This window comes from Meles meles, chromosome 7, assembly GCF_922984935.1.
Source record: "Meles meles chromosome 7, mMelMel3.1 paternal haplotype, whole genome shotgun sequence".
Classification (NCBI taxonomy): domain Eukaryota; kingdom Metazoa; phylum Chordata; class Mammalia; order Carnivora; family Mustelidae; genus Meles; species Meles meles.
The window spans coordinates 138,877,177-138,904,361 of record NC_060072.1 but is presented as its reverse complement, the minus strand read 5'-3'; the positions used below and the strand labels follow the sequence as shown (position 1 = coordinate 138,904,361).

General features: G+C 38.8%; 1 protein-coding gene across 1 annotated transcript in view; it reads left to right on the top strand.

The window, feature by feature from the left end:
- Positions 1-27,185, top strand: part of LOC123946516 (ankyrin repeat domain-containing protein 26-like) — a 166,323-nt gene that overhangs the window by 17,607 nt on the left and 121,531 nt on the right. The window contains 9 exon segments of the mRNA XM_046011878.1: positions 683-719; positions 13,252-13,327; positions 15,328-15,385; positions 15,498-15,691; positions 19,415-19,538; positions 20,052-20,110; positions 23,725-23,818; positions 26,503-26,542; positions 26,544-26,599. Of these exon segments, the coding sequence (XP_045867834.1) occupies positions 683-719; positions 13,252-13,327; positions 15,328-15,385; positions 15,498-15,691; positions 19,415-19,538; positions 20,052-20,110; positions 23,725-23,818; positions 26,503-26,542; positions 26,544-26,599 (738 nt within the window).

The following is a 27,185-nucleotide window of genomic DNA, read 5'->3' as shown; positions in this document are numbered from 1 at the left end:
CTAATCATTGGTACCATTGTCGTCTAAGAGGTGGATCCAGATAGACTCTCCAGCAATCAAAGTAGGTCGTCTCAAGAGGTTTTACTTTATAGAACCAAAATCACTAAAATCACTAAAAGCTTTGATACTTATCTTGCAATTGGAAATAAGGCCAGAGAGAGTCTGTTTGCTCTGTTTTGCCATGCTGCAAAGTACAGTGGCTGTAGACCAAACTTTGTGATGAGGTGTTTCACCCCAATCTTAACAGCCCCTGCTGGAGATCTGGAGAAGTTCTGTTGTGTTACAGCAAAATAAGTACAGTCTTTTTAAACTGCGCCTCATAGTGAAAGTCCTGAGGAATCCAGAAGAATCCCGACATTGTCAGTCTATGATGATGATTCTGCTAATGACACCATTTTCTGTCAGTCTCAAGGGTTTGGTTAAAATTGTGGTCATTATAAAATCTCCTTGGTAGGTATCAAATTCTGATGGATACCATTCTTTTCTTGCATTTGGTAAATGTAGAGGAGAAAGTAAGATTTCTTAGTGAGTTAACTGCCTACCAATAGTATAATTAATATTCACTCCAGTGTGGTTGCCAGGTGTGGTCCCGAAGAATACTTTTTAACACATCATCAGTCTTACACTTTGAATATTCTGTATTTTTCTGTTGATTCAAAATGTATTTTGCTCTTTTCTTTAGTGGCGAATAAGACTTCTGAAGAAGACTCTTTAAGCAGGTAGGATTTTTATGGATTTTTAAACAAATTCTGTGTTAACAAGGGAATGCAGAGAAAAGCATTTATTGAGAGTTCTGCTGTGCGCTAGGCACTATATTATGTGCTTGACATTTATTACTTATATAGTCATTACAATAGCATCACAAAGTAGCTGTGCTGTTACAGCCAATTTTTTTGTTAATTAGTCAGCTGTGGTTCAGGAACGTTGATTAATTGACCTATGATTCCATAGCTAAAGAGTAGCAGACCCAGAAACCACCACTGCTGCTAACAAGAGCTTGAACGCTGCGAATTTTCCGTCTTGGAGGGGGCCGTGGTGCCCCCTGTGAGGCATAAGAAACTAGTCAGTTACTCACAGTTTGAAAATTCTGGCAGCGATGAGGACTTTGTTTCTGCAACCACACCTTTGAATAAGAAGCCCAGAACAACACCAAAGGAGTTAATACTAGAAACAAGGAAACCTAAACTGAAGAATCTCCAGAAAGAAGATATCCCACTACAAGAGAAAACCCCTTAAAAAGGATGGCTTTAGGTGACGAACTCTACCAGCGAGACTTGGAAGTGGCGCTAGCTTTATCCGTGAAGGAACTTCCAGCGGTCACCATCGATGTGGGAGAGGCTCCAGATAAAAGCACCAAAAAAATGTGGCAGCAGTGAAATTGGGACAATGACTAAGGCTCCCCATCTCTCCGATTGCAGTGTAGCCAGTGATGATTTAGATTTGGATTAGCTTACCGAGGAAGATGATGTGTACGGTGCTCAAGGGAAAAGAAAAGCAGCATCAACAGCTGTGGTAGGACAGAGGAAGATTCTTTGGGAAGGCAGTGATGGCCGTAGTGCTGACGACTCTGAACCAGCCACCTGGTGGAGAGTCTGAGGATGACTCTGATTTTAGGGAGAGCGAAGATGATGGTGCGAACGTCACTCTGGGAAAAAATAAAGTGGAAGAAATTAAAAAGAAAGAAATGAAGGTAAAATCCCCAGTTGGAAAAAAGGTGAAGAAACCTAAATCCAAACGTGATACTTTGGAAGTGACTTCAAGAGACTGTGCTCCAGCTGCCTGGAAATCAGAATCTCAGCTTTCACCAAAAAAGGCTTCCCTTTCTTCAGAGGCCACTTGGAAATCATTACAAATATGCAAACCTTCAGCTGGAAGCAGAAAACCTAAATAGATGCCACCAGCGCTATCTGGAAGCAGCAGCAGCAGCAGCAGCAGCCGCAGGAGCCCACTGGCAGGGGTGTCTGTTAAGTCTCCAAATCAGAGTCTCTGCCTTGGCTTGTCCAGATTAGCACAAGTGAAACCTTTGCATCCAAATGCCGCTAGTAGCTGAGTGTGGTAGTAAATGAAGGTTTGATTAAGAGAATAAGAGTTTTACAAGTGTGTTTCTATTTGAATTGTGTTTCTGTTTAAGGAGGGTATCATAATATAAAGGCATCCTTCAATGTAAAAAAAAAATGAGTAGTAGACCCATGATTTGACTGTCAGCCTGCGTGATTCCCACATCCATTCTTCTGTCCCTCAGCAGCACTGGGGTTAATTAAGGTACAGATTCTAGTCAGATCAACTCAGAGAGTCAAATTTAGTTATGTGTTTACATTTAGAGTTTTCTTAAGAAACCAGGTTAGTCCAAGAATTTGTCCTAATATATTTGACAACTAGTGATAACTAGGGGTAAATAGTGCAATGGTAACTAGTCTCTTGTTTTTACTGTCAAAGATTTTAGGATGGCTCTCATTACCCTGGCCATAGTACATAGCTTTTACATAAGCAAGACCTAATCAGGCAAATTCTTAGATATAGAGATGTCTGCTCTCCTTGAGATGAATGATTTTTCCAGAAGTGATGGATATGTAATCTAGGTGTAGGCCATGATACGTTAATTAATTTTATAATCTATTTAGAGGATATTTCTAAATGATTCTCTGTTTACTGACTTCCCACTCTAGTTTTCCCTTTAGGCTACTTCCCTTGACCAGTTCCTTGAAGCTTTTCCTTTTTTCTGTAGACTTTTTTCCTTTTCTCCATTGACTTTTCTCTAATCTTTTCTTGTTTTTTTTTTTTTTTTCCTTTCTTCTCTGCTTTTCTTGGTGTTGCTTTTATTCTATTAATTTTTTCCCTTTCTGCCAGCTAAGTATTCTCTGTTTTTCTATAGACAAAATCAAAAGCACATAGAATTTCAGGATTTTAGGGCATCTTAGAGATGAATTAATCAAAATACCCTCTGGTACTACAACCTGTGTTTAACATCCTCACCAAGTGATTATTTAAATGGAGAATTTGAAACGCAAAAGAGATTTAAGTGACTTATTTGGATATGATAAGTGACAGAAATGAGATTTACATTCAGGTTTTTTCCTTTTTTTCTCATCTTAATAGGTGAATGTTTTAATAATAGAAAGATGGGAGTGGGTCCAGTGAACACAGTGAAGGTGCGTAAGGAAGGAATTGGCATGAGAGGTCAAGTTTCAAGAATAACGACACTGGGTTGGATAGGAATAAGAGTTTTAGTAAAGATGTCAGAATATTTGGACTTATGATAAGTTAGATAAAGACGGATTACAGAAGTGAAGGACACACACACACACAGTAGAATGAAGGACACAGGATATTGGGAGTTGTTTAGAAAAGCATATTAAAATAGAGGGTTCAAGAAAATCATGAGCAGTTTTTTTGTTTTTTGGTTTAATTGAATGAACTGGCATACCTCAGGTTTTCTGTTGAGAAGTATTAAAATCATTTGAGCCATGGGGAAGGCTTTTTACAGCATATAGGAAAGTGATATCATCTACTTCCACCCCAATCTTGGCTTAGATCCTCTCGAGTAATGGGGGAATGGAGATTCTGAACTACACAGATGTATGGCCAAGGTAGTGGTCTCCTCACTCCACCTCTTTTTCTAATTCTTTGATGTCCTTCCCATGTACAGGTAGGATTTGGTGGGCTAAGACTGGCTGTCAAATCAGTAAAAGAGCTTCATTTGGGTAGTTGGTAACATGTCTACATTGAGATGATCAAATGGATGAAAATTCTGTTTAGCTTGTCCTCCAGGAGCAGGAAATGGCTCCTGCTCTTGGTCATTTGATGCTATGCTTGTTTTGGGAATCTGGTTTCATAGGCTAAAGATTTAAAAGGTTGGAGGGTACCACTGAGCCCTATAAAAGAGTGATCTAAGAGCTCACAGAAAGAAAATATTAGGCAGTGTATAGGGAAATAGAGGCACAGCTAGCTACCAGGACTCTATTTTTATAGCAGTCTCTCTTCTTGGGTGTCTCAGTGCTTTTGATGGTGTTTTGTTTTTTTTTAAAATTATTTATTTATTTATTTTATAAACATATAATGTATTTTTATCCCCAGGGGTGCAGTTCTGTGAATCACCAGGTTTACATACTTCACAGCACTCACCATAGCGCATACTCTCCCCAATGTCCATAACCCCACTCCCCCTTTCTGAACCCCCTCTCCCCTCAGAAACCCTCAGTTTGTTTTATGAGATTGAGAGTCACTTATGGTTTGTCTCCCTCCCAATTACATCTTGTTTCATTTATTCTTCTCCTATCCCCCTAACTCCCCATGTTGCTTCTCCATGTCCTCATATCAGGGAGATCATATGATAGTTGTCTTTCTCTGATTGACTTACTTCACTAAGCATGCTACCCTCTAGTTCCATTCAGTTGGTTGCAAATGGCAAGATTTCATTTCTTTTGATGGCTGCATAGTATTCCATTGTGTATATATACCACCTCTTCTTTATCCATTCATCTGTTGATGGACATCTAGGTTCATTCCATAGTTTGGCTATTGTGGACATTGCTGCTATAAACATTCGGGTGCACATGCCCCTTCGGATCACTATGTTTGTATCTTTAGGGTAAATACCCAGTAGTGCAATTGCAGGGTCATAGGGTAGTTCTATTTTCAACATTTTGAGGAACCTCCATGCTGTTTTCCAGAGTGGTTGCACCAGCTTGCATTCCCACCAACAGTGTAGGAGGATTCCCCTTTCTCCGCATCCTCACCAGCATCTCTCATTTCCTGACTTGTTAATTCTAGCCATTCTGACTGGTGTGAGGTGATACCTCATTGTGGTTTTGATTTGTATTTCCCTGATGCCGAGTGACGTGGAGCACTTTTTCATGTGTCTGTTGGCCATCTGGATGTCTTCTTTGCAGAAATGTCTGTTCATGTCCTCTGCCCATTTCTTGATTGGATTGTTTGTTCTTTGGGTGTTGAGTTTGCTAAATTCCTTATAGATTTTAGATTTCATTTCTTTTGATGGCTGCATAGTATTCCATTGTGTATATATACCACATCTTCTTTATCCATTCATCTGTTGATGGACATCTAGGTTCATTCCATAGTTTGGCTATTGTAGACATTGCTGCTATAAACATTCAGGTACACGTGACCCTTCGGATCACTATGTTTGTAAGTTTAGGGTTAAATACCCAGTAGTGCAATTGCTGGGTCATAGGGTAGTTCTATTTTCAACATTTTGAGGAACCTCCATGCTGTTTTCCAGAGTGGTTGCACCAGCTTGCATTCCCACCAACAGTGGAGGAGGGTTCCCCTTTCTCCACATCCTCACCAGCATCTCTCATTTCCTGACTTGTTAATTTTAGCCATTCTGACTGGTGTGAAGTGGTATCTCATTGTGGTTTTGATTTGTATTTCCCTGATGCCGAGTGATATGGAGCACTTTTTCATGTGTCTGTTAGCCATCTGGATGTCTTCTTTGCAGAAATGTCTGTTCATGTCCTCTGCCCATTTCTTGATTGGATTGTTTGTTCTTTGGGTGTTGAGTTTGTTAAGTTCCTTATAGATTTTGGACACTAGCCCTTTATCTGATACGTTGTTTGCAAATATCTTCTCCCATTCTGTCAGTTGTCTTTTGGTTAACTGTTTCCTTTGCCGTGCAAAAGCTTTTGATCTTGATGAAATCCCAGTAGTTCATTTTTCCCTTCCTTCCCTTGCCTTTGGCGATGTTCCTAGGAAGATGTTGCTGTGGCTGAGGTCAAAGAGGTTGCTGCCTGTGTTCTCCTCAAGGATTTTGATGGATTCCTTTCTCACATTGAGGTCCTTCATTCATTTGGAGTCTATTTTCGTGTGTGGTATAAGGAAATCGTCCAATTTCATTTTTCTGCATGTCTCTGTCCAGTTTTCCCAGCACAATTTATTGAAGAGGCTGTCTTTTTTCCATTGGACATTCTTTCCTGCTTTGTCGAAGATTAGTTGACCATAGAGTTGAGCGTCTATTTCTGGGCTCTCTATTCAGTTCCATTGATCTATGTTTCTCTTTTTGTGCCAGTACCATGCTGTTTTGATGATGACAGCTTTGTAATAGAGCTTGAAGTCTGGACTTGTGATGCCATCAACTTTGGCTTTCTTTTTCAGTATGCCTTTGGCTATTCGAGGTCTTTTCTGGTTCCATATAAATTTTAGGATTATTTGTTCCATTTCTTTGAAAAAAATGGATGGTATTTTGATAGCGATTGCATTAAATGTGTAGATTTCTTTAGGTAGCATAGACATTTTCACAGTACTTGTTCTTCCAATCCAGGAGCATGGAACATTTTTCCGTTTCTTTGTGTCTTCCTCAATTTCTTTCATGAGTACTGTATAGTTTTCTGCATATAGATTCTTAGCCTCTTTGGTTAGGTTTATTCCTTGGTATCTTATAGTTTTTGGTGCAATTGTAAATGGGATGGACTCCTTAATTTCTCTTTCTTCTGTCTTGTTGTTGGTGTAGAGAAATGCAACTGATTTCTGTGCATTGATTTTATATCCTGAAACTTTACTAAATTCTTGTACAAGTTCTAGCAGATTCGGAGTGGAGTCTTTTGGGTTTTTCACATATAGGATCATATCATCTGCGAAGAGTGATCGTTTGACTTCTTCTTTGCTGATTTGGATGCCTTTAATTTCCTTTTGTTGTCTGATTGCTGAGGCTAGGACTTCTAGTATTATGTTGAATAGCAGTGCTGATAATGGACATCCCTGCCGAGTTCCTGACCTTAACGGAAAAGCTTTCAGTTTTTCTCCATTGAGAATGGTATTTTCAGTGGGTTTTTCATAGATGGCTTTGATAATATTGAGGTATGTGCCCTCTATCCCTACACTTTGAAGAGTTTTGATCAGGAAAGGATGCTGTACTTTGTCAAATGCTTTTTCAGCATCTATTGAGAGTATCATATGGTTCTTGTTCTTTCTTTTATTAATGTGTTGTATCACATTGATTGATTTGTGGATGTTGAACCAACCTTGCAGCCCTGGAATAAATCCCACTTGGTTGTGGTGAATAATCCTTTTAATGTACTGTTGAATCCTATTGGCTAGTATTTTGGTGAGAATTTTTGCATCTGTGTTCATCAAGGATATTGGTCTGTAGTTCTCTTTTTTGGTGGGATCCTTGTCTGGTTTTGGGATCAAGGTGATGCTGGCCTCATAGAATGAGTTTGGAAGTTTTCCTTCCATTTCTATTTTTTGGAACAGTTTCAGGAGAATAGGAATTAGTTCTTCTTGAAATGTTTGGTAGAATTCCCCTGGGAAGCCGTCTGGCCCTGGGCTTTTGTTTGTTTGGAGATTTTTGATGACTGTTTCAATCTCCTTACTGGTTATGGGTCTGTTCAGGTTTTCTATTTCTTCCTGTTTCAGTTGTGGTAGTTTATATGTCTCTAGGAGTGCATCCATTTCTTCCAGATTGTGAAATTTGTTGGCATAGAGTTGCTCCTACTATGTTCTTAAAATTGTCTTTATTTCTTTGGTGTTGGTTGTGATCTCTCCTCTTTCATTCATGATTTTATTTATTTGGGTCCTTTCTCTTTTCTTTTTGATAAGTCTGGCCAGGGGTTTATTAATCTTATTAATTATTTCAAAGAACCAGCTCCTAGTTTTGTTGATTTGTTCTATTGTTTTTTTGGTTTCTATTTCATTGATTTTTGCTCTGATCTTTATGATTTCTCTTCTCCTGCTGGGTTTAGGGTTTCTGTCTTGTTCTTTCTCCAGCTCCTTTAGGTGTAGGGTTAGGTTGTGTACTTTTGAGACCTTTTTTTTTTTTAATATTTTATTTCTTTGACAGAGAGAAATCACAAGCAGGCAGAGAGGCAGGCAGAGAGAGAGGAGGAAGCAGGCTCCCTGCGGAGCAAAGAGCCCGATGCGGGGCTTGATCCCAGGACCCTGAGATCATGACCTGAGCCGAAGGCAGAGGCTTTAACCCACTGAGCCACCCAGGCACCCCGAGACCTTTCTTGTTTCTTGAGAAAGGCTTGTACTTTCTCCAGCTCCTTTACGCGTAGGGTTAGGTTGTGTACTTGAGACCTTTCTTGTTTCTTGAGAAAGGCTTGTACCGCTATATATTTTCCTCTCAGGACTGCCTTTGCTGTGTCCCACAGATTTTGAACTGTTGTGTTTTCATTATCATTTGTTTCCATGAATTTTTTCAATTCTTCTTTAATTTCCTGGTTGACCCATTCATTCTTTAGAAGGATGCTGTTTAGTCTCCATGTATTTGGGTGCTTTCCAAATTTCCTCTTGTGATTGAGTTCTAGCTTCAGAGCATTGTGGTCTTAAAATATGCAAGGAACGATCCCAATCTTTTGATACCGGTTGAGACCTGATTTAGGACCCAGCATGTGATCTATTCTAGAGAATATTCCATGTGCACTAGAGAAGAATGTGTATTCTGTTGCTTTGGGATGAAATGTTCTGAATATATCTGTGATGTCCATCTGGTCCAGTGTGTCATTTAAGGCCTTTATTTCCTTGTTGATCTTTTGCTTGGATGATCTGTCCATTTCAATGAGGGGAGTGTTAAAGTCCCCTACTATTATTGTATTATTATTGATGTGTTTCTTTGATTTTGTTATTAATTGGTTTATATAGTTGGCTGCTCCCACAATAGGGACATAGATATTTTAAATTGTTAGATCTTCTTGTTGGACAGACCCCCTGAGTAGGATATAGTGTCCTTCCTCATCTCTTATTATAGTCTTTGGCTTAAAATCTATTTGACCTGATATAAGCATTGCCACCCCACCTTTCTTCTGATGTCCATTAGCATGGTAAATTGTTTTCCACCCCCTCACTTTAAATCTGGAGATGTCTCCGGGTCTAAAATGAGTTTCTTGTAGGCAACATACAGATTTTTTTTAAAAAAGATTTTATTTATTTATTTGACAGAGAGAGATCACAAGTAGACAGAGAGGCAGGCAGAGAGAGAGAGAGAGAGAGAGAGAGAGAGAGGGAAGCAAGCTCGCTGCTGAGCAGGGAGCCCGATGCAGGACTCAATCCCAGGACCCTGGAATCATGACCTGAGCCAAAGGCAGCGGCTTAACCCATTGAGCCACCCAGGCGCCCAGGTTTTGTTTTTTTATCCATTCTGATACCCTGTGTCTTTTGATTGGGGCAGTTAGTCCATTAACATTCATGTTAACTATTGAGAGTTTAGTGCCATTGTATTGCCTGTAAGGTGACTGTGACTGATTGTCTCTGTTCCTTTCTGATCTACTACTTTTAGACTCTCTCTTTGTTTAGAGGACCCGTTTTAATATTTCCTGTAGAGCTGGTTTGGTGTTTGCAAATTCTTTCAGTTTTTGTTTGTCCTGGAAGTTTTTATCTCTCCTTCTATTTTCAATGATAGCCTAGCTGGATATAGTATTCTTGGCTGCATGTTTTTCTCGTTTAGTGCTCTGAATATATCACACCAGCTCTTTCTGGCCTGCCAGGTCCCTGTGGATAAGTGTGCTGCCAATCTAATATTTTTACCATCGTATGTTACAGACTTCTTTTCCTGGGCTGCTTTCAGGATTTTCTCTTTATCACTAAGACTTGTAAATTTTACTATTAGGTGACGAGGTGTGGACCTATTCTTGCTGATTTTGAGGGGGGTTCTCTGCACCTCCTGGATTTTGATGCTTGTTCCCTTTGCCATATTAGGGAAATTCTCTCCAATAATTCTCTCCAATATACCTTCTGCTCCCCTCTCTCTTTCTTTTTCTTCTGGAATCCCAATTATTCTAATGTTGTTTCGTCTTATGTTATCATTTATCTCTCGAATTCTCCCCTTGTGGTCTAGTAGTTGTTTGTCCCTCTTTTGCTCAGCTTCTTTATTCTCTGTCATTTGGTCTTCTATATCACTAATTCTTTCTTCTGCCTCATTTATCGTAGCATTGAGAGCCTCCATTTTTGATTGCACCTCATTAATAGCTTTTTTTAATTTCAACTTGGTTAGATTTTAGTTCTTTTATTTCTCCAGAAAGGGCTTTTATATCTCCAGAGAAGGTTTCTCTAAATCTTCCATGCCTTTTTCAAGCCCGGCTAGAACCTTCAGAATCATCACTCTGAACTCTAGATCTGACATATTACCAATGTCTGTATTGATTAGGTCCCTAGCCTTTGGTACTGCCTCTTGTTCTTTTTTTTGTGTTGAATTTTTCTGCTTTGTCGTTTTGTCCACATAAGAGTATATGAAGGTAGCAAGTAAAATACTAAAAGGGTGGCAACGACCCCAGAAAAATGTGCTTTAACCAAATCAGAAGAGACCCCAAATCTGGGGGGGTGAAAGGGGATAAAAAGAGGTTCAGGAAAAAAAAGAAAAAATTAAAAAATGAAAACAAAGAAAAAATATAAAAAAGAAAGAAAAAATATATATATTATATAAACTGTTAAAAAAACGTTAAAAAAGAGAAGGGTAAAAGTTAAAAAAATTTAGTAGAAGAAGAAAAAAAATTTGAAAAAAAAATTAAATTAACTGCAAGTCTAAAGAATCATGGGGAGAAAGCCATGAGTTCCGTGCTTTGCTTTCTCCTGTGGAATTCCGCTGTTGTCCTTGGTATTGAACCTGCTTTCCTTGGTAGACGAACTTTGTCCTGGCTGGTTTTTTTGTTGATCTTCTTGGGGAGGGGCCTGTTGTAGTGACTCTCAAGTGTCTTTGCCTGAGGTGGAATTGTACCGCCCTTACCTGGGGCCGGACTAAGTAATCCACTAAGGTTCCCTTTTGGGAGCTTCTGTTCCCTGAACGCTTTCCATGGAGTTCTGGAGGACGGGAATGAAAATGGCGGCCTCCCAGTCTCCGGCCCGGAAGAACCAAGAGCCCAGGGCCCCACTCCTCAGTGCGCCCCCAGAGAACAGCGCCCAATCTCTCCCGTATCCCCGGTCTCCAGCCGTGCTCTGAACTCACCCAGCCTGCAACTGGTTCAAGGTAACCCCAAGCTGAGAGCTCACTCCTCGGCTCTGTTTCTGTAGCCGGCTTTCCCGTTCTAATACCTGCAAGCTCTGCGGCACTCTGACACCCCCGATCCTCTGTGACCCTGCGGGACCTGGGGCCACGCTGACCCCGTGTGGGCTTCACCCTGGTTTAGCCTCTGGAGCAATATCCCTCAGTGGAGCAGACTTTTTTTTTTTTTTTTAGATTTTATTTATTTATTTGACAGAGAGAGAGATCACAAGTAGGCAGAGAGGCAGGCAGAGAGAGAGGAGGAGGCAGGCTCCCTGCTGAGCAGAGAGCCCAATGCGCGGCTCGATCCCAGGTCCCTGAGATCATGACCTGAGCCGAAGGCAGCGGCTTAATCCACTGAGCCACCCAGGCGCCCCAGTGGAGCAGACTTTTAAAAGTCCTGATTTTGTGCTCCGTTGTTCCGCCGCTTGCCGGGAGTCGGCCCCTCCCCCCCGCGGTCTATCTTCCTGTGGTTTTGGATTCACTTCTCCACCAGTCCTACTTTTCAGAAAGTGGTTGATTTTCTGTTTTTAGAATTGCTGTTCTTCTCTTCGATCTCCTGTTGGATTTTTAGGTATTTGCAATGTTTAGATAAGCTATCGAGCTGATCTCCTGCTACCTGATGTAGTCTCAGCCTGCTACTTCTCCGCCATCTTGACTCCTCCCTCACTTATGATGATTTTTAAGGTGTTGCTAGTTCATATACCTAAATAAGGCAGGACCTGTGTAGGGAAAAAGTTGGACCTTATAGTTTTTAATCTCTCTGGGAACAGTATTCCCACTAATGACATAAATTTGTTCTTTAACATTTGTATATTTGTTTGCTTATTTTTTAAAATTGAAGCATAGTTGACACATAATGTTATGTTGTGTTTCAGGTGATTTAAGAGCTCTGAATGTTACACCATGCCTACTACAAGTGTAGCTACTCTCTCTTACTGCATGATGCTATTACAATACCCTTGACTGTATTCCCTATGCTGTACTTGGATCCCTGTGACTTACTCTAACTGGAATCCTGAACCTCCCATTCCCCTTTACCCATTTTGTCCATCCCCCACCCCCCTCCCTTCTGGCAATATAGAATTCTCTGTATTTCTGAGTCTGTTTCTGTTTATTTTTGCTTACTGCTCTTGCCTCAGGAGCAGTAAAAGCAAAAAGAAACTGTTGGGACCACATCAAAATCAAAAGGTTTTGCACAGTGAAGGAATCAATCCACACAACAAAAAGGAAACCTATGGAATAGGAGTAAATATTTGCAAATGACATAGCCAATAACGGGTTAGTATACAAATAAAAAGAATTGATAGAACTCAGCACCCAAAACACAACCGAATTTAAAAATGATCAGAAGACACGAACAGACATTTTTCCAAAGAAAACACACAGATGACCAACAGGCACCTAAGAAGATACTCAGCATCACTCATCATCAGGGAAATGGAAATCAAAACTATAATGAGATACCACTTCCTACCTGTCAGAATGGCTAAAATAAAAAACATAAGTAACAATGTTGGCAAGTATGTGGAGAAAAGGAATCCTCTTGGATTATTGGTGGGAATTCAAGCTAATGCAGCCACTGTGGAAACAGTATGGAATTTCTTCCAAAAGGTAAAAACTGAACTACCCTACAATCCAGTAATGACACTATTGGGTATTTACTCCCCAAAATACGAAAATACCAATTTGAATGGATACATGTACCCCTGTGGTTACTACAGCATTAGTTACAATAGTCAGCCCGAGTGTCCATTGATAGATGAATGGATAAAGAAGAAGTGGCATATATATACAATGGAATATTCAGCCATAGAAAAGAATGAAATTTTGTGATTTGCAGTGAAATGGAGGGAACTAGAGAGTATTGTGCTAAGTGGAGTTAAGTCAGCGAAAGACAAATACCATATGATTTCACTCATATGTAGAATTTAAGAAACAATAGAAATGAGCAAAGAAAAAAACAACAAGAAATGAGAGACAGACAATGAAGAAACCGACTCTTAACTATAGAGACCAAGTTGATGGTTACCAGAGGGGAGATGGGTGGGGGAATGGGTGAAATAGGAGCTAAGTGTTAAGGAATGCACTTGTCGTGATGAGCACTGGGTGATAGAATTTCTAAATCATTATACTGTGTACATGAAACTAATATAGCACTGTGTGTTAATGATACTGGAATTAAAATAAAAACTTAATAAAAAAAACAGAGGCCAAAGTTCAATTACATCAAGAAACTTTATTCAATAAATAAATAGATGAACTTTCACTCGATTTTTCTTTTTCATGAACTTGTTTTTGTTGTATATTTTGCTCTAAAGTATTTCCATTAAACCTGGTGATGGTAACGCTTCATGGCCTACATCAGATGATGAAGACTTAAGTTTGACTATGAAGGTAATGTACACTCTTGTGAAATTAATTTTCCTGCTCTGAATTTAGTTTTGTGTATTATTTACTCTTAAAATTTAACAGTGGCTTGCCTATCATCATTTTATGTTTGAAGTAGAATGTTGGTCAGAACAAACCATTTTATAGAAATATGAGAAGTTGAATTTTTTTTTTTTAACTCTGTTAAATATCGAAGGTGGAAAAAATGGGCTGGAAATATATAATAACAGGAAAATTATATTGGGAAAAGCTTTCCCATGATGGAGGAAATATGACATTTGGTCAAGGATAAGGATTCTTACTGTGAGTTTTAAATTATCTTATCATGACTTTTCTTTTCCTTTCTCTTTCTCTCTCTCTCTCTCTTTCTAACATGACTTTTATAGTATTCATGCCTCAATGAGTCTTTAGTGGACCCAGTTTTTTATTGCAGATTGCTTTTTCTTGGACATTTTTTATTTTGGTAGCATGTAGTTTTATGAAAGAAGATTTTTTTTCGCTTTTTCTATCCCTTGTTTTACATTTAGACCAAAATAAGTTTGGAAATTGCAGAAATTCAGAAATTTAAACTGCCTCTCAAAATTTATATTGCAAAGGCATTCTACTGTGTTTTCAAAATAATTCCATAAAGAGTATAGTTAAAACTCTTTAAGGGAAGAATACATGTTTTGCCTAAAATAATAATTAACACTAGAAGGACAGGCTTTTCATATCCATATGGTAAATTGTCTAATTTCAGAAACCTTTTATATTATAGTTTTTAAAAATATTTACTCATAATCTTTGTATCAGATTCTAAGATTTAAACTTTCAGTCACTTTATATTTATTTGAATATTCATGTTAAAGCTCCTGCATCATGATAAGCTATTGGATGTTAGGAAACATAATTGCGCATCTCCTGGAACACCTAGAATAAAACCTTGCCTGAAGAAGCAATTTTAATATTTTTTGAATGTGAATTAATGAGCAGACAGATGGAATTCTGTATAATGGAATGTTATAAGTAATGTAATGTGCATAATAAGTTATAATTAAATATTAAAATTTTAAAAATACATAATTAAAAATTTATATTTCTTTTTCATGTTTAGTATTTATAAGTGCAAATGAATTATGTTGAGGAAATAAATAAATAAGAAAGAAGGTTACAGTATATTTTTTACTATCCTCTAATTGTGAGCTTAGAATTTTAGATAGACTGTCTTTTTTCTCCTGTATTTTTTTTCCTGCTTTGTTGAAGATTATTTGACCATAGGTTGAGGGTTCATATATGGAATCTATTCTGTTCCACTGGTCTGTGTGTCTGTTTTTGTGCCAGTTCCATGTGTTCATCATCATTAGTCATCAGAGATATTCAAAGCAAAAACACATTGAGATACCACCTTACACCAGTTAGAATGGCCAAAATCAACAAGACAGTAAACAACAAGTGTTGAGAGGATGCGGAGAAAGGGGAACCTCCTTACAGTGTTGGTGGGAATGCAAGCTGGTGCAACCACTCTGGAAAACAGCAAGGAAGTTATGTTGAGTGAAATAAATCAAGCAGAGAGAGTCAATTATCATATGGTTTCACTTACTTGTGGAGCATAAGGAATAACATGGAGGACATAGGGAGATGGAGAGGAGAAGGGAGTTGAGGGAAATTGGAAGGGGAGAAGAACCATGAGAGACTATGGACTCTGAAAAACAATCTGAGGGTTTTGAAGGGGCGGGGGGTGGGAGATTGGTTGAGCCTGGTGGTGGGTATTAAGGAGGGCACGTATTGCATGGAGCACTGGGTGTGGTGCATACACAATGAATTTTGGAACACACACATCTCTCATAATCCTCACCCCATGAGAAAATGTAGGCTAGTAAATGGCAGAACAGATTTGAATCTACATTTGAATGATTCCAAAACCCATGTTCTTTGTGTAGTGGTGCTCATTTGACAATGGTGAATATTACAATTATTTTACCAAATGTGTTATTTGTAATCCTTAATACTATTAATTTTTTTTCTAGAATACCTCAAAACCAAACTTAAGACAACTAATGATTGATTCTCAGCTTTTCAAGAACTGTAAGCTCTTTGAAGACTTGTGTTATTCACTGATTTTTGTCCGTTCTTGTGTTAGTCAGTAATTCGAAATTACAGATATTTTCATATACTCTTTATTTTGTTTTTTACTAAGTGGAAACAAAACCTGGCCTTGTATCACCGGGAGATAAAACTGTATTTGAGGATGATAATTCTGATAACAAATGTGAAGATACGGTTGGCGTTCCTTCCAAACCATCAGTCGACGTCTGTGACTCTTCTGCTTTGCCATCACCAGATTCTATTCTAAAACCTCCTTTCACATTGTTAGGCCTTGGTCTTACAAAGGTACGTTGTTTCATTTTAAACTTTTCCCGATGTTTTTTTCATATTTCATCCTCTTGATCCTTATAATGAAAAGAATCGTAGGAAGAAAGGGAAGTCCTCGAGATCATAAGAGAAAACAGTGTCATAATGGTAGAGAGGTAATTGGATTGAGATTTATAAAGGTTGGTGGGAGTAAACAGTTCTTAGGGATGCCATTATGGAAGGACAGAATTAGAAAGCAACTGGAAAGAACAGCTGTAGGTGGATGTGAAGATGCGGGAGGACACGAAGGGAAAGAATTCATTTAAGAAGGGTGAGATGAATGTAAACTTGCAGAGTTGAGAGAGATTATGATAAAAACACAATAGCAGTAGTGGGGCTATGGGAGAGCAGATACTCTACATTATAAAATATGGTAGAAATTATTTTAAGTTTCTGATTTATTTTTAATTGTATCTGCATATACATACACACACATCAAATGAATGAACTCACAGTTTATAGTTTTTTTCCTAATATGAACTATTTGTCATTATAGAATCATAAGGAAGGAAAGGTTGCTAATGGAGTATACAGAATTATTTCTGGGAGATGATTTTTACTTTTTCAAATATCTCCAATAGTGGAAACATTTTATATTACTAGGAAACATTAGTATTCATAGCTATTAGTTTTGGGGGGTTCTTTTTAGATTTAAAAAATTTTAAGTAATCTCTATACCCAGCATGGGGCTTGAACTCACAACCCTGAGATCAAGAGTCACACCCTTTTCCCACTGAGCCAGCCAGGAGCTCCCACAGTTGTTAAATTTAACATGTGAATTCTTTTATATCTGAAATTCAGAAGTACTGGTGATTTTATTTATTTATTTTTTTGTCCCTTTCTTCTTTCCTCATGTGAATATTGGGTCCTGCTTGATAATGACACATGTATTTGGAGGCTTTAAAACCTTTAACTTGGATGATCATGATTATTTTTTAATACTAGATTCTTTCTCTGGTCCTTAACTACTGGTGAAATATGCTGCTCATAGTGGAATAAGAAAACCATGTGAATTTTAAAATAGAGTTTTATATTTTTCTCATATATCGTAGTACTTAAAAATGCCTCAGAATTCTAAAATCCCATATTTCTCTTATTAATATAAATCTTTTAAGATTAATTTTTAAAAATGAGTATTCTTACAAAAATCTTGAATTGGTGTTTTGCAGTTAAATCTTTATTAATCTTAAAAATGGTATTCATTACAGAAATGAATCTTGCTTATGTATATATTTTTTCTAAAGATTTATTTCAGAGCAAGGGAGAGACAGAGTTGGGGGGGAGGAGGGACAGAGGGAGAGGAAGAGAGAAGGAAAGAAGCAGACTCCCCGCTGAGCAGGAGCATGATGTGGGACTCAGTCTCACAAACCTGAGATCCTCACCTGAGGATCTCACCTGACCACCCAGGTGCCCATTAACTTGCCTACATTAATAAAAATATATTTTCTATCCTTGAAACTAATGTTGAAGTATGTAATTGAGATATTGAATCCCATGGTTTTCCCCCTCTGCTTTTATTTTTGTTCTGAAAATTTCAAGAGTTCTGTGTAGGTTTACATTATTTAATAATATCAGGTTGGTATATTTTAGTATATATATTTATCTTTTTTTTAAAAAAGATTTTTATGTTTTTATTTGACAGAGAGATCACAAGGAGGCAGAGAGGCAGGCAGAAAGAGGGGGGAAGCAGGCTCCCCGCTGGGCAGAGAGCCCGATGTGGTCCTGGATCCCAGGACCCTGAGATCATGACCTGAGCTGAAGGCAGAGACTCAACCCACTGAGCCACCCAGGCACCCGATATTTATCTTTTTAACCATAAGTAATGTCATTTTTCCTACTCCAAATGTATTTGTCTAGAATTTTCTTCTTAAGTCTTCTGGGTGCTTTGGGATGTCTGGGTGGCTCAGTCAGTTAAGCATCTATCTTTGATTCAGGTCATGATCCCAGGGTGCTGGGATTGAGTCCTGCATTGGGCTTCTTGTTCAGCGGGGAGCCTGCTTCTCCCTCTCCCTGCCCTCCCTCTACTTGTACTCTCTGTCTCTGACAAATAAATAAATAAAATCTTTAAAAAAAAAGTCTCCTGGGTGCTTTAAATTTGGTATGTCCCAGATTGAAGACATTGTTTCTGACCCTTTCTTCTTCCCTGACTTTTTGTAATCTGCTCTGTCATTTGTTTTCCCCATCCTAGTAGATAGCACCACTGAAACACTGAAGTAGGAAAAATCCTGGACTCCAAACTTCCCTGAAATTACTACATCCAGGGGTACTTGGGCGGTTTGCTCAGTTAAGCATCCGACTGTTGGTGTTGGCTCAGGTCATGATGTCAGGGTCTTGGTATGAAGCCCCGGGTCGGGCTCCATACTGAGTAGGGAGTCTACTTGAGGATTCTCTCTCTTCCTCTCCCTCTGCCCCTTTACCTGCATGCACACACCCTCTCCTTCTAAATATAAATAAATTAAATCTTTTTAGAAAAAAAATCATCACATCTCTACCTCTGAAAACAATAATACATTATGTTAATTAATTGAATTTAAATTAGAAAAAGGAGTGCCTAGGAGGCTCAGTCGGCTAAGCATCTGCCTTCAGCTCAGGGCATGACCGTAGGGTTCTGGGCTTGAGTCCCTTGTTGGGCTCCTTGCTCAGCGAGGAGTCTGCTTCTCTCTCTGCCTGCTACTCTTCTTGCTTGTGCTCTCTCTCTGACAAATAAATATAAAACCTTTAAAAAATATTAAAAAGCAAAAAAAGAAAAAAAAATCACCACATTCAGTCACTCTCCATTCATTATTTTGTACCTGCTTCCCATTTTTCATATCTTACTATAATTCCCTCTCTCACCTACAATTTTGAAATCCTCTTCTGGTTTCTGGTTTGGGTTCCTTTTTTTTTTTTTTAAAGATTTTATTTATTTACTTGACAGACAGATCACAAGTAGGCAGAGAGGCAGGCAGAGAGAGAGGAGGAAGCAGGCTCCCCGCTGGGCAGAAAGCCCGATGCAGGGCTCGATCACCTGCATCAGGGATCATGACCTGATGCTCCCTGATCACCTGAGCCGAAGGCAGAGGCTTTAACCCACTGAGCCACCCAGGTGCCCCTTTGTGCCTCATTGCTGTCAGAGTGACCTTTCTAGAATATATTTGTGGTGATGTAACTCCTCTGCTTCTTTAGTGGATACCCATTACCTGAAGGAGAAAGTCCATATTCCAGCATGACACTTGCCTTTTTTGTTTCAGTCCTGGTTTTCCGATTCTGTCTCTATCCCACTCCCAAAAATTGTGTTCCAGTTTTGCCACCTTCCGTAGCTATCGTCAATTACTGTGTTATTCCATACGTCATCCTTTTGCTCATTCTACCTTTTCTAGAATGCCCTTCACACCATCTTTGTGTATCTCTCTCTCAAGATACAGCCCTACCTTTGCAGCATTTCCCGAGCTTCCCATATACAACTGTTTTCCCCTTTGTGCCTTCACTGTGCTTTATTCTCTTCACCTGTAGATCTAGTAAATGATACTCTTCTGTTCTTGTTTTTGTCCATCTCTACCCCTACTAGTATATATGGCAGTCTCTTTTATTTGTTTTTCCAGCTTCTCCTAGGACAGTGCCCATGACTTGACAGATTTGTCTTTGTGAGTGAGTGAGTGATGAGCACGTGAATTGATGTGATGATTTCTGAAGTTGGGTTTTTGTTTTGTGTTGTTTTTATAGGAAGGAGAGGAGCAGCCAGCAATTGGAACAAAGGACGATGGTATTACTGAAAGTGTTCCACACGAGCAAACAGTTAATGACTGTTTGACTTCTGCTGATGGGGCAGATAAAAATGATAGACATGGTAAGTTAGTGAACATCGATGCATTTTTTTCTAGGCTTAAATGCTAGTATAAAAAATATCACAGTATGTAGATCCAGTTATGTTACCCATTTCTTTTTTTTTTAAATGTTTTATTTATTTGACAGAGAGAAATCACAAGTAGGCAGAGAGGCAGGCAGAGAGAGAGGAGGAAGCAGGCTCCCTGCTGAGCAGAGAGCCTGATGTGGGGCTCGATCCCAGGACCCTGGGATCATGACCCAAGCCGAAGGCAGAGGCTTTAACCCACTGAGCCACCCAGGCGCCCCGTTACCCATTTCTTTAAGATATTTTTCGTGTCTTTTTTTTTTTTTTTTTGCTGTCTTTCTATTTAAGTAAACCAGCTTTTTCTTCCTGAAAATTCTTCAACCCTCTGAAAATCTTTACTGCTTTGACTTTTATTTTATTGAAGTATTCATGAAGGGGGATAGGCTTGTATATACATTTAAAATTCATAATACATGTTCTCATTAATGTATCTGTGACTATATTTTATAGTGACGCTGTCAGCATTAGGATTGGCAGAACAAAATGAAGAATCACCTTGGGATTCTGAGGTACTGTTTTATTATTATTTTAAAATGAAAGCATGGAGTGATTTTAAAACGTAAAAGGGAAGCTTAGACTTTACTCTCTCATCTCTGCATTTGCCCATACAAACTATTTCCTTATGCTTTTTACCTGTAATTGATAAAATATTTATGTGCTAAATATAATAATTCAGCATAATACAGTTCTATTAATTTACAAACTTAACCTAATGAAAGCTGTGTAATATTATTGCAGAAAACGGAGGCTTAGAAGTGATAAGGAATTAGTTTGTGTTTTGAAATTATCTAAATAACCAAATAATTACTCCAGGCCAGCTTATGGCCAGATATATGATTCTGTGGTGTATATGGATGTGCAAAACTCCTAGTGAGATCTAGAAAGAGTTCGGATTTTAGTTTTTTACAAGTTGGAACTTGAAAAGATAATGCCTGGGACTTGAAAGTGTATCTCTCTCTCTCTCTATCTATCTGTATGTATATGCATATGTATATGTATATTTTTAAAATATTTTGTGTATTTATGTATTTGAGAGAGAGAGTGAGTGAGTGGGAGGGAGAGGGAGAATCTGAAGCAGACCCCAGTCTGAGCACAGAGCTCAACTGAACCATTGCGGGACCCTGAAACTCTTATATTTGGATTGTGAAGTAGATTTACAAGGAGCATTGGGATTATAATAAAAATTGTAATAATATAATGGTATTAGTGGTATTATTACCACTGGTTTAGTGGTGTTTTGTTTATTTTTTAAATGATTTTATTTATTTATTTGAGAGAGAGAGAGAGAGAGAGAGAGAGCATGAGCGGGGAGAGGGGCAGAGGGCGAGGGAGAAGCAGGCTCCCCAGTATCATATGGGGCTAGATCCCGGAAATGCCCAGGCACCCCCGGTTTAGTGGTGTTTTCAACAGGTAAAAACTATTTCGGATCGTTAAAATAGTATGCCTCGGGTATCTTTGTGGCAGCCGTACTTGTAGAAGCGTAAGTGTAAGGTAATGATGACCTTTTCTAAGGTGTCACACTGTGGAAGGAGGTAAGAAGGGCCTGATCTCTTAGCACAAGGAGGTGCTCCACAGCGCTGCAAGCACCGTGTTTGAGTCAAAAGATAGGGTAGCATCCAGGTTCTGTCACTCGGTAGCTGTGGGATCCCAGAAAAACTTGTTTAACCTGTTTGAATGTCACAGACCTCATTTATAAAAATGGTTCTAATACCTACCTCTCAGGTATGTGTAATGAACAAATGTGAAAACACTTTGTAAACTGTTAAGGGCGCTGTAGAAATACAAGACAAAAATGATCACAGCAGTATTTAGTGGTTTACTAAATATCGAGGACACTTTTTTGAAATGTGAAGATTTTTGAAGGGCAATAAAATAAATGGCAGTAGTGTCAAAAGAAGAGGAAAGTTAGAATGGGCAGGTGGGTTTCTAGTTTGGGGTGTGTTAAATTTCAGTGACATTGTGTGGTATACAGTTGACCCTTGAACAAGATGGGTTTGAATTGTTTGTCCACTTACACTCAGATTTTTTTTGATACAGGACAGTACTGTTAATGTATTTTCTCTTCCTTATGATTTTCTTAATCATATTGATTAAACATTTTCTTTAGTTTATATTGTAGGAATAGAGTATATAATATATAGGACATACAAAATGTGTTAATTGACTTTACGTTATTGGTAAGGTCAGCTTTAGGTTATAATTTACTCTGACCTTCCGTGCTCAGTTTACAGAGTCAATGGTCAAATGAGGATTAAGAAATAGATTAGATCTAGAGATCTAATGATCTCTACTCTAGAGATCTAAGGTCCTCTATTTAAATATTTTGGTTTTTAATATACACTTTTGCTATATTTTTTTAAATATTTTATTTATTTATTTGACAGAGAGAGGTCACAAGTAGGCAGAGAGGCAGACAGAGAGAGAAGGAGAAACAGGCTCCCCACTGAGCAGAGAGCCCGATGCGGGGCTCGATCCCAGGACCCTGGGATCATGACCTGAGCCGAAGGCAGAGGTTTAAACCACTGAGCCACCCAGGCGCCCCCACTTTTGCTATTTTTAAGTATAATTGCTTTTGAAGTAGGAAGTTCAATAGGAGATTAGTAAAGTTTTTGGGGAATCCAAAGTTAGATGTGGAGTTTGGACTGCATGGCTATCAATGCCCTTAAGCCTTGCATTGTGCAAGGGTTCGATACCTAGTATGGTGACTTGGTACTTGAGACCTTTTCAGTGAGCTTGTTGTTATTATTTTTTAGAGAAAAAGAGAGAGAGCATGTGAGAGGGGTGGGGAGGGGCAGAAGAAGAGGGACAGAGAGATTCCCAAGTAGGCTTCATGCTCAGCGTGGAGCCCAACATGGGGCTTAATCTCCCAACCCTGAGATCATGAACTGAACTGAAATCAACAGTCAGTTGCTTAACTGACTGAGCCATATAGGCGCCCCCTCTGTGACATTATTTTAAGTTTTTTGACCTTAAATACATTTGTTATTGAATACCAGCTATGTACCAGGCTGTACAAGTTGAGGGGTTAGGCTGTAGTGGTAGGAGCAGAAAAATAAGGAAACAACAACCCACTGTAAGTCACTGTTAGTGGTTCATATAAAGAAAATGGAAATGTTAGGTTAGGGAATATTGGGAGAGTTTGTAGTTAGGATGGGGATGAGAATGCGAATGGAATTTTGTTGGTCAGAAATGATCTCTCTGAGTGTGGCAAGAGCTGCCCAGTGAAGGATGAGAAGGACCAGCTGTTTGAAGGTCTTGGAGACCTTCTAGACTTTCTAGACAGAGAGAACCGTGGATCACACCTGTTCATCATTTCACTCTAATGTCTTGGAATGACCAGGAGGCAGGAAGATCCACCCCATTGTCATAGCCACTGGTATTATTGTTGTTTGTAGAAAAGAAAATGTTTATACTAAAATAAGTGCCTGGTACCTTTTAGGTAATTAATAAATACATATTCTTCTTATTCCCTTATGAAAGCTTATTATACTTTTTGGAGAGTTTCATACCTATATCTAAAATTTTTTGCTATTATTTAAACATAATTCCAAGAAAAGTGTTTCTTCCTCCTTTGCCATTGCATCTAACCATCATCCTGTCAATAAAGTTTCCAAGCCTTTGTTTATCCAAATGAAGCAGCAGTAACCACACTGTACTCTTTATAGTCAACATGACCTACTCCAAGGTTTCTTATGTCAGGTGTCCTATTTTAACATGGAAAAAGGTTCTGCTGTTAGGAACAGTTTAAATTTGTAGGAAATACACTTATTAAAGAATTTATTTAAATGCATATTTTTAATGTCCTTTTATTTTGGGGGGGGAATGCAAAGGAGAGTTAGGTGTTTTTGTTAGTTCCTGTTGAAATGTACATATAAGTCAGTGTTCTGTCCAAGAAAATATTTACTCTGGCATTTGATGTTCAGTTTACAGTCAGTGGCCAAATGAAGGTTAAACGTTCCACTTAATTTAGAAAGCATATATGAAGTTTTTAAATGTTTCAGTTTCCAGTACATGCTTTTTTATTTGTGAGTCTGATTACTATCAAAGTAGAAAATTCAGATATTTTCTTAGAAAAGGATTAGGAAATCTTTATACAACTCATTTTTGTTGTCCATTTTAACAGAGTAATTCTGAGAGTCTTCCAAAGAAATACACTGATCATTTATCAGGAAATGCAGATCAGAAAGGGACAAGTACATTAAATGAACAACTAGAAGGTAAGAATTGGATTTTATTAGAAAGTCACTTGATAAAATATTGATGTAAAATGGGAATACTGATATATTTAAATATCCAAAGAAAATCACCTATTGAATAGATAGGAGAAAGACTGAAAAGGAGATAAGTTGAAGTCTTATCAGGTGTCAGGAACAGGTGAAACCGAGGGTGCCACGAAGGAGCTAAATCAGTGGTTCCATTTCAAGATACTCTAAGACCAAAGGAACGTCAGGAAATAAGTGGAAACGATCGAAAGAGTGACTGATGAGAAAGTCAGAGAATATAGGGAGTAAATGAAGGACAATAAGCAGCTCTTAGAGTGGAAGGTGGTAAAATAAAGAAATTCTTTTATTTTTTTAATTTTCTTTTTAAAATTTTTATTAACATATAATGTATTAGTAGCTGCAGAGGTACAGGTCTGTGAATCTCCAGGTGTACACATACCCTCCCCAATGTCCATAACCCCACCAAAATAATTCTCTTAAATGAGGAGCCGACTATTTGAAATGCAGGAATAATATCAGGTGAGCTTCTGGTACCAAAACCTGTCAGAGTAGGATACCAAAATTTTCCTGCTCTTACTGCTTTCCTTATGGTTGGGAAGACATTCAGGACTGCCATGGCTGATGATGCAGAGCTATGTTCTCGTCAGCGATGAGTGTGTGTATCTTAATGGCATAAAAATGGTGGTACTGGGGGGGTAGGAGATAGGAGAAGAATAAATGAAACAAGATGGGATTGGGAGGGAGACAAACCATAAATGACTCTTAATCTCACAAAACAAACTGGGGGTTGCTGCGGGGAGGTGGGATTGGGGGAGGGGGAGCGGGCTATGGACATTGGGGAGGGGAAGCGAACCATAAGAGACTATGGACTCTGAAAAACAACCTGAGGGTTTTGAAGGGTCAGGGGTGGGAGGTTGGGGCAACCTGAGGGTTTTGAAGGGTCAGGGGTGGGAGGTTGGGGGAACAGGTGGTGGGTAATGGAGAGGGCACGTTTTGCATGGAGCACTGGGTGTTGTGCAAAAAGAATGAATACTGTTACGCTGAAAAAATAAATAAAATGAGAAAAAAAAAATGGTGGTACTTCATAAATAGTATCATTGAGTGCAAAGTAAGAGTATTGGAATGAAGAAGGGAGGAGGGCCAGTGCGGGGGAAATCAAGGAAACTTTAGCCGTGATAAAAAGTCCTTTCGAAAGCTTATGACTTTTTTTTTTAAAATATTTTATTTATTTGACAGAGAGAAATCACAAGCAGGCAGAGAGGCAGGCAGAGAGAGAGGAGGAAGCAGGCTCCCTGCGGAGCAGAGAGCCCGATGTGGGGCTCGATCCCAGGACCCTGAGATCATGACCTGAGCTGAAGGCAGAGGCTTTAACCCACTGAGCCACCCAGGCTCCCCAGCTTATGACTTTTAAGACATTTCAGTTTCGAAGAGTTGATAGTGACGAACGTGAGGCTTGCTTCTAGAGGGTTAAGTTAAGGTAAAGGAATGTGGTAGTAGACACAGTATGGACTAGTATTTCTCCAACTTTAGTAAATCATTGGAAACATTGCTAAAAATGCAGATTGTGAGCAGCAGGTCTGGGATTCGGCATTCTGACCTCTCAGGTGATGCCAATGTCTGTGGTCCCTATGTCATGTGCTCTGTAGCAAGGGATTTCTGTAGAGAAATCTGGAAGGGCCAGTGGATAGTTCAGGACACCATGGGATCAAGGAAAAGTATTTTTTTTTTTATTTGTGAGCATGTTTTTTAGCTAGAGGGGTGCGAGGAGATGCAGAAAGAGGTTATAGATGTGAGATATCAGTGCTAAATAAAGAGGAAAGAATTGGTGAGGATAAACCCTAATAAAAGGGGTATAAAAGCAGAGCAACAAGACCATAGATCCAGAAATAACTCTGTTTTAAGAATTTCTTTATTTATTTTAGGGAGAGAGAATTAGAGAGACAGTGAGTGATTAGGGGGATGGGCAAAGGCAGAGGCAGAGAGATGCCTCAAACAGGCTCACTTCTGAGTCTAGAGCCCAATGCGGAGCTCAATCCCAGGACCGTGCCATCATGACGTGAGCCAAAATCAACAGCCAGATGGCCCATCCACTACTCCAGCCAGGTGCCCCCTGAAATTACTTTGAAGAAGGGGGATAGTGACGGAACAAGGGAAAAAGAAAGGCACGTCAGCTGAGAATTTTTGGAGTTGAGGAGGAAACTCCAGAGAATTCACTTGAGATGGCTTGAGGGTTTTTGCACTAGAACAGATTCAATCACAGCTGCTCTACAGAGAATACTGAAAGCAGATGGAGTGCTAGACATGGGGTAAATCATAGCCATGTAATCATCCTCCTCAGATCTACTGGACATCAAAGATATATGTTAGATCGGTATTCATTATTTAAATGAGATACGGAAGCTATAGCTTTTTTTTTTTAATGTAGTAATTTATTGATACTATCGCTGATTCCAAAAACCCTTTAAAAACTGACCTTGTCTACCAAATCAAACTACTTTTGGAAACAAAAGAAATCATAGGGTTGGTTCCCTACATGCTAAAATTGTTAGTAAGTATGACATTGATTCTGAAATACAAAAGATTTTCAGTGCCTAAGTATTCTGAGGCAATTAAATAGAATTCTTCCATTTTGATATTCATATTTCCATATTGAAAGCTTATTGTACATTATTTCTTAGATGTGTTTTATATATCTTCTTGCATGAGTGGATCGAGAAACTAAGATGGCTAAACTAGAGGATACCAGAAATGTAGGCATACAAGTAGCCCACATGGGTATGGACAAAATGAGTACTTTTATTTTATTTTATTTTATTTATTTTTTTTAAAGATTTTATTTATTTATTTGACAGAGAGAGATCACAAGTAGGCAGAGAGGCATTCAGAGAGAGAATGAGAGGGAAGCAGGCTCCCCGTGGAGCAGAGAGCCCGATGCGGGACTCGATCCCAGGACCCTGAGATCATGACCTGAGCCGAAGGCAGCGGCCTAAACCACTGAGCCACCCAGGCGCCCAAAATGAGTACTTTTATTAACCATTATCCTACAAGTGTATATCCAAGCCAATAAATTCATAATGTTTCTCTGATGAAAACTCAACTATGCATTCAGTTGAGCTATCATTACAAACGTGGACTGCCTAAATTACAGGACAAAATGGAAGAACGTTGTTAATACTTGTAGTATAATGGTAAAAAGGATTCTGCTGTACTGCATTAAGGATGTGCTGTTGCATTCTGCCATTGGCTTTCATGTTTGTCCACTCAGGGTCATGATTTATTCCTCTCATTAAAAGTTGCTTCTCTCCCCATCAGTCAGCATGTTCACATTGGTATACGTGCAGTCTTCTATATTAGTTATGCT